The 16,121-nt window shown below is 45.7% G+C and overlaps 1 protein-coding gene and 1 pseudogene across 2 annotated transcripts in view; one reads left to right on the plus strand and one right to left on the minus strand.

The window, feature by feature from the left end:
- The window catches only part of SLC25A10 (solute carrier family 25 member 10), a 45,464-nt gene extending 30,846 nt beyond the window's left edge, over nucleotides 1-14,618 (minus strand). The window contains exons 1-2 of one of the 2 annotated variants that reach the window (XM_029599092.1): nucleotides 14,389-14,618; nucleotides 9,369-9,488 (exon numbers count right to left, since the gene is read on the minus strand). In XM_029599092.1, the coding sequence (XP_029454952.1) occupies nucleotides 9,369-9,488; nucleotides 14,389-14,478 (210 nt within the window). In that variant the 5' untranslated portion in view covers nucleotides 14,479-14,618. The remainder of the gene's footprint in view (nucleotides 1-9,368; nucleotides 9,489-14,388) is intronic. The other variant, XM_029599093.1, reaches the window with a different exon arrangement.
- On the plus strand, nucleotides 2,260-3,045 carry LOC115089268 (annotated as a pseudogene).
- Nucleotides 14,619-16,121: the final 1,503 nt, after the last annotated feature.

The raw sequence follows: 16,121 nt of genomic DNA on the forward strand, positions 1-16,121 counted from the left end.
GGAGGAGAGGAGAGTCAGAGAAATGAGGGAGCCAGCAGCACTGGATTTCAATCCTCCTCAAGAAAGGTCTAAAACACTCAAGGATCATCCTCATTCAACCAGGAGGATAGCCCCCACCACGGACCTGCCCATTCCTGGGAATAAATTACCCAGCAAATCAGCCAATTGCACTGGATTTCTGCTGGAGACAGAGAAATTCTGAGAGATTGCAGATGGCACACTAGGTTATATGCAGCATCAGTGAAACTTTATCTGTCTCCATCTGCTGGCAGGGAAGCAAAACCCAGGAGTTTGGACTGATCTGGGTATGAATAGGATTGGCAGATGAAATCTAACATGCACAAATGCAAAGTGGTGCATATAGGGAAGAAAAATCCAAAATTATAGATGTACAATGCTGGGTTCCATATTAAATGTTTCCACCCAGGAAAAGGCTCTTGGAATCATTATGGACAATATTTTGAAGTCCTTGGCCCAGTGCATGGCACCAGTCAAAAAAGCAACTAGAACATAAAAAAATGCCATACTGGGTCAGACCAAGAATCCATCAAGCCCAGCATCCTGTTTCCAACAGTGGCCAATCCAGACTATAAGTACCTAGCAAGTACCCAAAACAGAGTATATCCCATGCTACTGATGCTAGTAATAGCAGTGGCTATTTTCTAAGTCAACTTGATTAATAGCAGGTAATGGACTTCTCCTCCAAGAACTTATCCAATCCTTTTTAAACACAGCTGTACTAACTGCACTAACCACATCCTCTGGCAACAAATTCCAGAGTTTAATTGTGTGTTGAATGAAAAAGAACTTTCTCCGATTAGTTTTAAAAGTGCTCATGCTAACTTCATGGAGTGTCCCCTAGTCCTTCTATTATCCGAAAGCATAAATAACTGATTCACATCTATCCGTTCTAGACCTCTCTCATGATTTTAAACATCTCTTTCCCATCCCCCCTCAGCTGTCTCTTCTCCAGGCTGAACAGCCCTAACCTCTTTAGTCTTTCCTTAAAAGGGACTTGTTCCATCCCCTTTATCATTAAGGTCGCCTTCTCTGTACCTTCTCCATCACAACTATATCATTTCTGAGATGCGGCGACCAGAATTGTACACAGTATTCAAGGTTTAGTCTCACCATGAAGCGATACAGAGGCATTATGACATTTTCCGTTTTATTCACCATTACCTTCCTAATAATTCCTAACATTCTGTTTGCTTTTTTGACTGCTCCAGCACACTGAGTCGACAATTTCAATCTACTATCCACTATGAAACCTAGATCTCTTTCTTGGGTGGTAGCACCTAATATGGAACCTAACATCATGTAACTATAGCATGGGTTACTTTTCCCTATATGCATCACCTTGCATTTATCCACATTAAATTTCATCTGCCATTTGGATGCCCAATTTTCCAGTCTCACAAGGTCCTCCTGAAATTTATCACAATCTGCGTGTGATTTAACTACTCTGAATAATTTTGTATCATCTGTAAATTTGATTACCTCACTCGTCATATTCCTTTCCAGATCATTTATAAATATATTGAAAAGCACAGGTCCCAGTACAGATTCCTGAGGCACTCCACTGCCCACCCCTCCTCCACTTAGAAAATTGTCCATTTAATCCTACTCTCTGTTTCCTGTCTTTTAGCCAGTTTGTAATCCACGAAAGGACATCGCCACCTATCCCATGACTTTTTACTTTAGAAGCCTCTCATGAGGAACTTTGTCAAATGCCTACTGAAAATCCAAATACACTACATCTACTGGTTCACCTTTATCCACATGTTTATTAACCCCTTCAAAAAAAGTGAAGCAGATTTGTGAGGCAAGACTTACCTTGGGTAAAGCCATGCTGTTTTTGTTCCATTAAACCATGCCTTTCTATATGTTCTGTGATTTTGATCTTTAGAACACTTTCCACTATTTTTCCTGGCACTGAAGTCAGGCTAATTGGTATGTAATTTCCAGGATCGCCGCTGGAACCCTTTTTAAATATTGAGGTTAATTAGCCACCCTCCAGTCTTCAGGTACAATGGATGGAGTCTGGGCAGTGGGGCGGCTGAGCCCCGTAACTTCGGCAGGCAGATATCTTCAGAGAAAATCAGCCCAAGTGGCAAACGTGAATCGGTAATGGTGGAACCCTGCTAGCTGTCACTGCTCTGCTGTATGAATTGTTCGACCAGTGGTGAAGCTGGAAAGAATGCAACTGGGAGACAGATGAGAAGTTTGGAATTGACCTTGTGGGACCTGGGCTTTGAGATGCCTCAGCCCTGTGTAAGCGGAATGGATTCTCATTTTGGGGATGCTTTTCGGAGCCTCTCATTCTCGGAACAGCACCGATCCTGACTTCATGTATGAACTGGACATGGAAATGAACTACTAGCAGAGCCCGACAGATAACTTCCTGTCTATGGAGGAATGCAAAGACCTTGACAACCTGGAGGTCTACACAGAGGTTCTGGAGAACGATACAGTCCTGACTTCAAACTAGGAGCAATGGGACACATACTGTGAAGATTTAACCAAGTACACCAAACTAGCTAGCTGTGATATTTGGGGAACAAAAGAAGTGGAGTACCTTGGTCTAGATGACTTTTCAAGTCTTTACCAAGATGAGGACGTCATTGGCAAAACCCCAACCATGGCACAGCTGAACAGTGAGGATTCCCAGTCTGTCTCCAACTCCCTCTATTGCCCCGATCACTTCTTCAGTATGAAACCAAACCCTTTGACCTCATTCCTACCAGGAAAAAAAGCTATCGGCAAGCCGAGCAGCAGCACCAGTAAGCTCCTCAAAAGAACATCCATGCTGAGGGGCCTTTGCTAGACTGTGTTCAGAAGGCAAGTAAGCCCATGTCCAGCACGCACAATAATGAGAGGGTGAATGTTCATGTGGAGAGTAAGGACTATGTGAAAAAGGCAAAAGTAAAGATTAACCCAGTTCCACAAGGCAGGCTGTGTGTGAGCCAGGTACCTGTACAGGCAGTGAAGGAAACTAGAATGATAAGTATTAGGAATGGAAAAATAAATCAGAGTATATCATAACGCCTCTGAATCAATCTATGGTGAAACCCCACCTTCAGTATAGTGTGCCCTTCTGGTCACCACATCTCAAAAGAGATATAGTAGAACTAGAAAAGGTATAGATAAAGGCGACCAAAATGATAAAAGGGATGGAATGGCTTCCCTATTTCGAAAGGCTAGCAGGTTAGGGTTCTTTAACATGGAGACTATGAGAGAGGTCTATAAAAGCATAAGTGGGATGCAAGAGAAAAATGGTTGTTTACCTTTTCAAATAATACTAGGGGACACTCCATGAAGCTAACAGATAGCACATTTAATGGAGAAATTACTTACCTGATAATTTTGTTTTCCTTAGTGTAGACAGATGGACTCAGGACCAGTGGGTTTATGCTCCCCTGCCAGCAGATGGAGACAGAGCAAGCTGACGTCATAGTATTCATAACCCTGCAGTGATCCCAGCCTGCCAGTATTCTCTTCAAAAGCTACTGTGGACAGACTAGCAAAACACTTGATTAAAAACAGGTAACCAGAGCTGTATTCAACCAACCATAAATACTGAACTCATATAAGATTCTAGGTATCCCAAGCTAGGGACTGGATGAACACTCACCAGTAATCTCTTGGGACCAGAGCCACACAGGACTATTGACAGACTCATGCAGCAGCCAAGGGCGGGAAGCTGAGTCCATCTGTCTACACTAAGGAAAACTAAATTATCAGGTAAGTAATTTCTCTATTTCCTAGCGTGTAGACAGATGGACTCAGGACCAGTGGGACGTACCAAAGCTACTCCCCAGGGTGGGAGGCTGCCAGCGGTACAGTCAACACCACACGTGCAAAGGCTGCATCCTCCCGGGCCTGCACATCCAGATGATAGAACCTGGAAAAAGTGTGTACGGAGGACCACGTCGCAGCTCTGCAGATATTGGCAGGAGACAACAGACTAACTTCTGTCCATGACACTGCCTGAGGCCTACTGGAATGAACCCTAACCTGAATAGGCAACAGCTTTCCAGCATCCAGACAGTGAGCTCCCCAACCGTGGAGACTCGCATCTGACGTGAGTACCACCCAGGCCGGAGAGGACATGGGAACTCCCTTTCTTAGATGATCTTTTTGCAGCCACCACTGGAGGCAAGAGAAGATTTCCATCGGCAAGTGGAGCCGAATTGCATAATCCTGAGATGGCAGGTTCCAACGAGATAGCAGAGAGCACTGAAGAGGACGTATATGCACCCTTGTCCACAGCACCACTTCCAGGGTAGCTACCATCAAGCCGAGTACCTGTAGGTAGGAGCACACCATCAGGTGTATGCTGTTCATCAATTGACGCACTTGAGACATCGATCTCTGGATCAGAACTTCCGGTAGGAAAACTGTCCTATCCCGCATCAAACCGAATCCCTAGATACTCTGACTGGGATGGTTGAAGATTGCCCTTGTCAGGTTCACCACCCAACCTAGCTCCTGCAATAAGGAGATCACCTTGTGTGTCACTAGGCGGCTCTTGTCAAGACTTGGCTCGAATCAGCAGTCGTCCAAATATGGGTGCACCAGGATTCCTTCTTTTTGCAAGGCCACCACTACCACCACCATAATCTTGGAAAATGTTCTGGGACCGGTGGCTAGACCAAAAGGCAGTGCCTGAAAAAGGATAATGGTGCCCCAACACCACAAAGCGTAGAAAGCGTTGGTGTTCCAATCGGATGGGAATATGAAGGTAAGCCTCTGACAGCTCCAAGGATGTCAGAAATTCCCCCGACTGCACCGCCATTATTACAGAGACTAAGGTTTCCATTTGACAATGAGTCACCTTCAAGTGACAGTTGACTCACTTGAGATCCAACATGGGATGAAAGGAGCCCTCCTTCTTGGGTACAACAAAATGGAATATCGCCCCATACTTTCTTGAGACATGGGCACCAGAACCACAGTCCTCAGTCTAAGGAGCCCTTGAAACATGAATTCCACTGCCTGCTTCTTCTGCGGAGAGTGGCAAAGGGACACCATGAACATGTTCAGAGGAATACTGCAAATTTTCAGTGCATACCCTTCGCATATCACCTCCAGGACCTACTGGTCTGACGTGATCTTGACCCACCTCTGATAAAAGAGAGAGAGAGATAGCCCCCTATTTCCTGTTCCAGAAGGTGGGTCAGCAAACCTTCATTGGAAAGCTCGGGAAGGTCCACAACCCGAGCCCATTCCTCTCTTGGGCTGCCGGGGACAAAAGGACCAAGACCTACCAAAAGGCCAAGTCCGCTGAAAGGTCGTCCCTCTTTAGGGCAAAAACATCTGGAACCCCAGAAACAGCCCCTCATGCCAAAGGGGTGCCGTAACTATTTCTTATCCTCCGGCAACCGAGTCACTGGAAACCCGCCCCACTTATTGGCCAGTTTCTCAAACTCGCTCCCAAACAAGAGCGAGCCTTTAAAAGGGCATCATGGTCAGATTGGCTTTGGAAGCTGTGTCAGATGACCAATTTCGCAACCAGAGTTGACGCCTGGCTGCTATCAGCGAAGCCACTCTGGCCGAGGTCCGGACCAAATCACAGCCTGCGTCTGCTAAAGAGGCGGCAGCAGGCTCCATAACCGCTCTGGAATTCCCTCCAGACTCATCAACCTCTTGAGAGAGAAGCAGACAAGATCTCACCACTAGGGTGCAACAGACAGCAATCTGTAAATTCATTGCCACTGCCTCAAAGGCTTGTTTAAGAATTGCCTCAATCCTTATATCAAGTACATCCTTCAAGGCCACTCTTCCTTCTATGCGGATAGCTGTCTGCTTAGACACGGCACGTACCAGAGCATCCACTTTGGGATAACACAAACATTCTCTCACAGCCGGATCCAGGGGGTATAGGCCTTCCAATGTCCGACCCTCTTTAAAATTTGCCTCTGGGGCATCCCATTCCAGATCAATCAATTCCTGGATGGCATCCATGAGCAGGAAAAAAAAAAAAAAGAAAGAGGCTTTACATAAAGAGACCAAAATGGGATTCTTCCTCTGCTCTGACATAGCATCCGAACCAGGAACACCCAGCTATTTCAAGGTCTGGGAAATCAGGGCCAGGAGTTCATCTCTATGAAAGAACCATAACCTAGTTCGATTCGATTCCAGCCCTAGAGGAATTTCCCTATCTTCCAGGGAATCAGGATCAACCTCATCATCAGTGCCATCCGAACACCCGCAGGGAGCCAAGGCGAGCCCTGGCGCTTAAGCAACTGGACAGAAATGGGGAAAGCGGAGGACTGTGCTTGAATAAAGGCTTGTAAGCCTTGAAAAAATTCCACCCAAGAAAAAGCAGCCGGGTCCAGACCAAGCCCAGAAGGAACTGGAGCTGGTCCCACAGAACTGCCCTCGCCAGCGGAGGATCCAGTCAAGGGAGATCCAAGATCTAGCATTCCCCCAGTCAAAGCCGTGACCAACCCATCATCACAATGGGAAGAGCCAGGCTTAGCAAATCCGAGGAAGACAACTCTCCCTGAGCGTCTGAGCAGCGCCGACACAGATTAGAAGCCAGATCAGGCTGAGAAGCCCTAATATGACAGGCAACACAAATAGGAAGACGCTTAGGCGTCTTGCTGACCAGCGCCATTACTGCAGTAAACGTGTGTTGGAACGGCTTGGGCTCAAAAATGAAACGTGCCCAAAAAATAAGCACATAGAAGAAAGCGTGGCAAGACGCATGCACAACCTGTGCACCAAGTTATGTGCATAAAAAAGTTTGTGCATAAAAAGCACACCCAAAACAGAGCTGACACACTGCGCACGCCGACGACACACAAGAGCACACAGAAATGGCCTCCATGGCCTTCCACACAGCATGCAAGAAAAATGTCTAAGTGCAGAGCCTAGCCCACCAGGGGCCGCTCAACCCGCCAGGCAGCCTAGTTCCCCAACCTCAAACGGGAGCAGGAATGAATAACGGCACGGCGCATCAAGAATGGAGACCGGAGGAAGTCCTGAAATCCCTCTTCTCTGATTCGGATAAAACTTTCACTTTTTTTTTTTTTTTTTAAACCTTACCTAAGCTCAGAGCTTTCTGGCTGAGGACAAAGATGGTCTCCAGCTGCGGGGGGGGTGGGGGGAGAGGGCAATTGCAGTCACTGCTGCGCTCAGCCTCCTGCACCCGCTGCCTTTCAGCTGAACTAGCAGTTAAGTCCACACCGGGAAACCCAGTTACTGGACCATGCCACATCTCTGATGGACCACTGAAATCGCCTCAGGAATTCTCAACTAGGGGATGGACCTTTAGGCATCACCACAGGAGAGTGGGGCTTTCTTTTCCTGAATTTAGAATTTCAAATTTCTCCTTTCAAAAAGCTCAAAGCTATCCCCATAGGGAAATGCATGTCAACCAGCTGCTGGAGATGGAGAATACTGGCAGGCTGTGGTCACCGTAGGGTTATTTATATTGGGACGTCAACGTGCTCTGTCTCCATTTACTGGCAGGGGCTCATAAATCTACTGGTCCTGAGTCCATCTATCTCCATGCTAGGAAAAACAAAATTTGAGAAAGTATTTTTTCACTCAGCACACAATTAAACTATAGAATGTGTTGCTTGAGGATGTAGTGAAAGCAGTTAGGGTAGCTGGGTTTAAAATGGGTTTGGAGGTTTGTGAGGACTCAATTAAATTTGTCACATTTGGTTTCCCCATATTTACCTTTTCTTTTAGGTAATCCTTCATTTCAACCCGCGATGCATGTATGGTGTTAATGAAAAAGTTAATGATAAACTTACAATCTTTTGACTTTTGTCTCAGTGAGAGCAGGTTTAAGCAACTGGATTTTTTTATTTTCACATTCGACATTTTGTAAGTACAATTTTTATTCAACCTGCTTCACAATATGACTCGTCAAAGTTTCATTCACTTATGGACCCTTTTTGATCAAGAGTCTAGATCTGTTTCTGTCTATATAAAATTTCTTCTAAATTTGAATCCTCATAGTATTGAGAATGCTGGCTGATGTATGGCAGAGAGATCTGGATTTTGACCTGAAGGAAAATGAACTTTATCAATGTAATACAGTTATATTTAAAGCTAGTCCAAATATTGAATTAAGAATTACAATATTGTATTTTGCACAGAATTATTGTTGTCACCACTGAGGGCATGTTAAATCTGCTTGTTGTTTAAAGTGGGCAGCTCTTGGCACCGTTTATGGGAATGCCCCAAAATCCAGTCCTTTTGGAGAAGTATTGTTCATGACTTGGATGTGGTTAACTGGCAAAAAAAAAAAAAATCTCTCTATTGTGTTGTGTTTATTAAATTATTTAGAAAAACAGTATTTTATTGGTAAATTTCATAAACTATTTATTTATATTTTATTTAACGCTTTTATATACCGACATTAGTGTGCAACATCATACCGGTTTACATCCGAACTGACAGGTGGAAAGTACATAAAACGGGAACAGGGGGGGGCAGTGAACCGGGAGGCGAGGAAGAAGCCGGAAACAGAGCAAAAGATATAATGCAATCAACAAGTGATGTACTGCAAATAACAAGAAATAGTAAAAAAAACTATATACAGGATAAAGTCAAGAGGAGGGTAGCATAGGTATGATGGAGGTCAGTGTCTAGTCTGGGTAGGCCTGCATATTTCTGGTTAAGGCTTATTTGCTGGCTAAGAAGTATACATTGTTTGCCTGGCCCTCTGAGAATCCTCCCGAGTTAACTAGCTGGAGAGCTCAAATAGAAGATCTGGAATATCAAACAGTAATGATGGGAACATCAAAGCGGGATGCTTCTTTCGGTCATATTTGCAAGCCATATTTGGCTGCTTTACCTGAAGATTATGGAATATAGCGTCTGGATAATCTCCCACGTATTCAAATCTCTCTCTTTTCTTCTTACTATATATTTTTCCAAATTGACTATATTGTGATTTGTAAGTGGTGTTGCAAATGTTGCACAACAAATGCATTTTGTGTTCTCTCTTTAGCATTTTGTTTTTGAATTGCTTTGGAATAAAGGGAATAATTTACTGGTATGAAAGTTAATATTGTAATCTTTTACAAGATTGTCATTACCAAGGTTCAATAAAAAAGTTAAAATCTTAAAAAGGGTTTGGACAAGTTCCTGGAGGAAAAGTCCATAAACCACTATTAGCCAGGAAGACTTGAGAAAGTCACTGCTTATCCCTGCTTATGAGCAAGGACTGGATCTTTCTTTGGGATCCTGCTAGGTACTTGGGACCTGGATTAGCCACTGTTGTAGACAGGATGCTGGGCCTTTGCTCGGACTGAATATGCCATTTTTTGTGTTCTAGTTTCCCACCCATAGGGCTTACTCAGTCTACACGGACATGGGTAGGAGCATAGAGACCTCACACTTACCTGCCTGCAGAGAGAGGCACTCAGTCCATTGTACAGAGCCAGAAAGCCATCATTCCGGACCACAGCAAATGCCATTCCCGTCATCCGCATTTTTACCTCCTGCTGCGTCTGTAGATGCACCTGCAGCAAGACAGAGGCGTGGCAGTCAGCCGAGGAGAGTCAGCAGTGGGGGAGGCGCGTGCGCACACAAGCAAAACATGCTGGTCCCCGATGCTAGGGAACAAGATCCAATTAGTTTCATCCAAGATCCAAGTAAGGATCACATTACTCTTCAAATGTGGAAGGGAAGAAGGGAGATAGCAGGGCAGAAATCCCTTCTGCCTACTCCTATCCATATTCATGCTGGGGCACCCACATGTGGCTTTTGAATGGTGCCACCAGGTGGTACACTAAGATGTGATGGAGAGCTGTAGGTGTTCCACTGCTGAGTTACACAGGAGAATAGGAATCCAGGATAACCTGTTCTCTCTCCTGCAAGAAATGAGAAGCAAGTTTTATAACACCCCCTCTCCGCAACACAGAAGAGTCCATCCTTTTTCCTGTGGACATGTGTAACCGTATGAACGAGTGTGTCAGAGTATGGTGCTAGACGTTAATTTGTACCCCGCACAGCCTCTAATGAATGGATTGAGAAGTGTGTCCAGTTAAACTGGACTTGCTCTTACAACGCTGGTGGTGCCAGGTGCATTCGCCAAGAGATAGGAGTCTGGTCTGGCACACCCTCTACGTACCCCTTACCTGCTCAGCCTAAGAGCTACACACAGACATACTGGGACACACAAAAAGACAAAATGTGGGGCTTTTTGCAATGAGTGTGCTGGTTGGAGCTTAACACCTTCGTTATGCCTGTGGTATAATTCTTGCAACATTCATGCATGTGCACACAGGTAAAAGTATTGCATATATTATCCCACCCATCTCCAAGAGAGCCACAAACTCATTGACTGAACAAGAAGTTTAATTTCTTAATCCGATTAAAGATTATCCCAAGGTTATGCAACAGATGGCACGACTGTGACTAGGGAAGGGTGTGCAGGTTTGGACGTTTGTTTGTAGAGCAGCAGGAAAATAGATTTGATTCAGAGTATTGCTGGCAGAGAAACTGTTGATTCATGGCAGTAATTGCTTATTAACCCTACTCAGCAGCTCCCCTAACCCTCAGGAACTCGATCAAAGGGCGCAGGCAGTGCTGTTTTGGCCAGCATCCAGCAGCTCTTACAGTTTTCAAGCACACAGTGAAACCGCCAACCGGACACCAGACACCACCAACTGGGCAGCAAACAAGCCAGGGGGTGAGCAGGAAGGTCTAAAGGGCACAAGGGCGGGGGGGGGGGGTGGTATATTCCTAAACCTTCTGGACCCTCTGATGCTGCAGAGACTGCCACAGAAATCCCAGGAAGCTGGAGCGCTCTGAAAGGACCCGGAAGCGCAGACCCTGCTGCCCGATGGAGGTCCCAGCTGGCAGAAGTGTCAGGAGCTTCTGACAACCGAGCAATATGGTGGAGTATGGCAATATACTCATTGGGAATCATTCAGCAAATGCAGAGATCTCTTTGAGAACCCATGATAAAATTGGCTTGAAGGCGTGCAAATACCTCGGCTGGGAAAGAAAAATTACTAATAGAAAAATAAAATCAGTAAAGCTGCATCCACACTTCAGACAGTTTCAAAGTGAGTTATATGTCGGCTTCGCAGGGAAAACAATTGTTAAGTATGTACGGTGCTTGCTGGATATCAAACACCAGTCTTCAAGTTACTCAATTGCCATTTGACAATGTTTGTACTTCAAACAAGTAATCAAGGATCCAAGAAAAGGGTGCCATAGGGCAGGAGCCACGCCTGCCTCCTTCAAGCTGCTACAAGGCATGATCCTCTCAGGCGCGCTCCCGTTTGGCCGTGCGTTTTTGACGCACTATTATTACCCATTATACTGTAAGGGGTAACAGCGTGTGGAAAACGCGTGGCCAAACCCCCCCCCCCGAAACTACTAGCACTCATCACATGCAAATGCATGTTGATGAGCCTATTAGTTAGTCACCTGCAATAGAGAAAGTAACATGTGCGGCCAAGCCGCATATTTTACTCTTAGAAATTAATTTCAGACGACACCGGGCAAGTGTACAGAAAAGCAGAAAAAAATGCTTTTCTGTACACCCTCCGACTTAATATCATAGCGATATTGAGTCGGAGGCCCTGGAAAATGGACGCTCAACTTTGCCGGCGTCCATTTTCCAAACCCGTGGCTGTCAGTGGGTTCGACAACCGACACCGGCAAAATTAAGCGTCGGCTGTCAGACCCGCTGACAGCCGCCGCCTCCTTAGGGCATTGCGACTTACCCAAGGTCACACGAAGTGTCAGTGGGATTTGAATCCCAGCCTGCTGCTTTAACCACTAGGCTACTCCTCCCTCCTGTCTGTATCCAGTTCTATTTTTGAAGAATGGAAGTTTCTCAGCTAAAGACAGAATTAGTCAAAATGAAAGGGGCCTTCCCTATAGTCAAAGTTCACCAAGTATCCCCAAAATACAAAAGATCAGGAAGGATAAGAATTGTGTAGCAGAGACATCCCCCAAACAATATATAATTTCTTCATAGGAAGCCAAGTGCCATACTGGGTGAGACCACTGAGCCTAGCCTGGGTCACTTGAAAGTACCCAGCAGGTCTTAATGGAGAGATCTACCCAAGTCTAGCTAGCTAATAACTGTTAATGGAACCATCATCCAGAAACTTGTCCAAACCTTTATTTAAACTCAGCTATACTAACAGCCTTGACCACATCCTCTGGCAACAGATACCAGAGCTTAATAGTACACCACCTGAAGAAATACGCTTACATTCATTTTATGAAGTGCCCCACAGTTCTAGTACTACGCGAAAGGATAATAACTGTTCCCTATGAACTTGTTCCACACCACTCATCTCTATATGAATAATTGGCTATTTTCTGTTAGTCACTGTGTGTCTCATAATAAAAACCCTCAACACATTTATGCTGCATTTCCACCTCTTCTCCCTCCCCCCCAGCCCTCTCACCAATTTGTCCTATGTGGTCCTTCTTTTGAAAAATGTGGGAACCCTGCCTTAGGGTGTTACTCTTGGTATCCTACCTAAAACGTTTAAGGTTGTTAAGGAACATACAACTGAAAGGCATTTCTCATGGGACACAAAGATGGCAATTTTCTACATTTCCTGCAGGCGAGCACATGTGTTTGCGCATTTAATATGCTTTTGAACCCAGCCTATCCTCTGGAGGTAAGAGTATACATAAAAGGGCCCAATTTTCAAAAGCAGGTACATACTTAAAACTGGGTTTTACATGTACAAATGCACTTTACCCATAGAAGTGGGCCTTTGAAAATTGCTACAATATATGCCATTGAATTGTCACTAGTTTTTACCTGTGTTAAGTGCGCTAAACATGGGTAAATAGCTTTTGAAATTTGCTATGATGGTATGTTACATTTACAAGGGTAACTCCTTTGAAAAGTCACCTGTTAGCGTAACAGCTTGTGAACTTTTCCCCACTGCAGAAAGGAATGTACATACACTTTATCTACAACTGAGAAAGAGGGAGTTTCCAGTGGCAGGGAGGTCAGAGTCACTGACCTAAAATGCCTTTTTTTTTCTCATCGTTTTTGACAGGTCCTTACACTGGTGATTTTATAAATCTTCTATCATATCCACTCCAAGCTAAAGAGCCCTAATGTGTTTAGCCTTTCATCATAAGGGAGCATTTCCACCCCCTTTATCAATTTTCCTGTTCTTCTTTGTACCTTGCCTAGTTCTGCTGTATCTTATTTAAAGTGGGGCAACCAGAACTGTACACTATACTCAAGGTGCAGATACACCATGGAGAAACAGAGACATGATATCATCTCAGTTTTTTTCTCTATTCCTCTCAGAATAATTCCTAGTATTTGCTTTTTTGGCTGCTACCAAGCACTGAACTGAGGATTTTAACACATTGTGTGGTACTTAAGATATGACCAAAGATCCATCAAGGCCAGCATCCTGCCTCAGATAGTGGCTGATCCAGTTCACAAATTACCCAGTGTTGCTGCCCCACAGATCTAGCACCAGAAACAAATGAGCAACCAGACTTATGCACTGTGCCTGGAGTGAAAGCAGACAATGTGATAGGCTCCAACTGCAGCAATGAGGATAAGCAGCAGCAGTTACCAGAGTGTGCTAGTGCTCTACAGCAACTTCAGGGCACTCTGTGTGGCAAGGGGCATGGAAGGTTGCAGACATAAAACTCTGAACAGTGCAAAATCAAGTCATGTCACCTATGAAAAGCAAATCTTTACTGACAGCAACGCATCTCCTACAGCAAAGCATTACTTGTGCAACATTTTTTTCTACATTCACTGTCAATTAAGGTTCCCTGTTCATGCAGGATATATAGTTTAAGCAATGCTCGATTTCAAAATGCAGTTTTCCCTTTATCCGTTGCCTTTTCAAATATGTATGTGTGCTAATGTTCTCAATATATACAGTATCCCTACTTATATAAACGATTTTTTTAACCTTAAGATAATCTTTGCTGTTCTGCCCACCTGACAAGCTACCGTTCAAACTAAGATAAAGAATAGGGCAGGAACAGAAAGAAGGTAGTGGGAGCAGTCAAAGAATGAGATAGGTAAGGAATGGAGACAATGCAGTAAAGGTAACAAAATGATGGGTAGAGGAAGAGCTGTCAACTCTCAGTAAATGTCCTGATAGTTTAAAAAAACACAGAAGACATATACATAAACATTTCACATCCGTAAAATCATTCTGAGTGACACGGGCTCCAGATCTGTCGGTCCAGAGGCAGGCACTCTATGTTCTGGTGCCTAAAGGGATGAATCTGGGCACATAAGTCCAGGTGTGCACAAAAAAATCAGACTGTGGGTAAAAACATTTCCATGAGATGGCAATCCTAGGAGGAGTACAGGAGAGGCGACCAGCAGCCAGGGATAGAAGGACAAGCCAGCAGCATTGGGAGGGGGGGGGGGGTGCAGGGGCCCCTGGCTCTCACCTTCAGCAGGTCCAGCGGGTGAGTGCAGCAGGCGGCTCCACACGATGCCAACCCCCCGAAGTACCAACGTGAAACCCGCTTCTCCACCATGGTGTGGCCCGGCTTCCCCTCACCCTCCAGCTCCCTCTCTCTCCCCCCTCTCCGGGCTTCCACTCTCCAGTCTCCGTTCTCGGCTCCCAGTCGCTTTCCTTTCTCCTTCCGTCTCCTCGCTCTCAGCACCGGGATCTCCCCGCCCCTTCCCCCTCCTCTCCAGACTCTTCCCTCTGGCCTCCTTCGCTGCCGGACCTGAAGACGAAAACGTTCTCTGAGAGGCAGAGCCCACGCTCCACTAACCAATCAGCAGCGACAGCGAGACGAGAATACGCTACATCCCCGCCCCTCCCGACGGGCGGGCAAATAGTTCCACCCCCGGAGATAAGGAACCCCCCCCCCCCCCCGCCCCATACCCAACTCGTCGTCACGAGGCCGAGACTCCACCCCCAGCCTTAGCTCCTCCTCAGAAGCAAAGACCCCGGTTTGCTGCCTGCCTCCCAAACCAGTGCTTTCCAGAGCTCGAGGCAGGACGGTTCTAAGCTATCTGGGGCTCTGTCCGAAAAGTGAAGTTAGCAGCTCTCTCCTCCCCTCTTCGTGGTGACAGTTCTGGCACAGCGATCTATTCTTCAGTAGTTGGAGTGGTTCCAACACCGCATTCCCACCTTTCTCTCTCTGCTACTCATTATTCCCTTTTGTACCCTCCAGGCCTGGATTTGCCTATAGGCATGTTAGGCCTGTGCCCAGGGCGGCCAAAATCTGGGTGGGCAGCAGGCTGGCTGAAGATTTATTGCCTTCCAGCTATGCTGAATCTCTCACCAGAGAATAGCCCTCTGCTTCCTGATCTAGTCCCTCCCTTCCCAGGCAGCATGCAGGCAACAAAATGGGAGGGGGTGAGCCTGGAGCACTGACAGCAAAGAGGGATCATTTTGGTAAAATTAGGAGGGGCTGAATGGGGATGATTGGGGGTGAGAAGAGAGACTAAGGAATGAGAGTGGATCAGATGAGTGAAAGGGGGCCAGTGTTTGTGTGTTAGAGAGAAGGGACTGGTGCCAGATTGAGAGGTAAGAGAAGAGTAAGTAGGAGCAGGACCAGAGCACAGTAGGGATTCCCCCCACCCCCACCTACTGCAATTCAGGTTCTCTCTTCCTTGATGTCATATTTTATCCTGCAGATCCTAGAAATCATCCCCCAACATGTCCTACTCCCTTTCCTAATTCCAGAACCTCTATCCCTCTCCCTTTCCCCCTTTCTTCTATCCCATCCCTTTCTACCTTTTCTCCCCCCATCCTCAGTCCTCTTTCCTTCTCATACTCCTTCTATCCCAGTCCTTTCACCTCACCCCATTCCTAGTCCTCCTTTCCTCTCTTTTGCCCATCCCCAAAATCTCATCCCTGTACTGATACTTAAGAACCCTTTTTCTCCCCCCATAAGAAAATAAATTATACAGACAGAAGCAAGTTTGGAAATTTACTTAATTTTTATAATATAAAATATGGAAATGTTTGCCAATGTGCTACAGATTTTTCCAGTTTTTGCCGCAGAATCTATACCTGAGCTGCCACAGCAAACTGGGACTGTGCCTTACACCTCCTGATCACCTTTCCTGGGCATGGGGGTGGGGGGATGGAAGAGGGGGCACAACAGCAGCAACAGTGCCTAGGGGTGGCAAACTCCTAAATCTGTCTCTGGTTTCCCCTCTA

Source organism: Rhinatrema bivittatum, chromosome 4, assembly GCF_901001135.1.
Source record: "Rhinatrema bivittatum chromosome 4, aRhiBiv1.1, whole genome shotgun sequence".
Lineage (NCBI taxonomy): Eukaryota > Metazoa > Chordata > Amphibia > Gymnophiona > Rhinatrematidae > Rhinatrema > Rhinatrema bivittatum.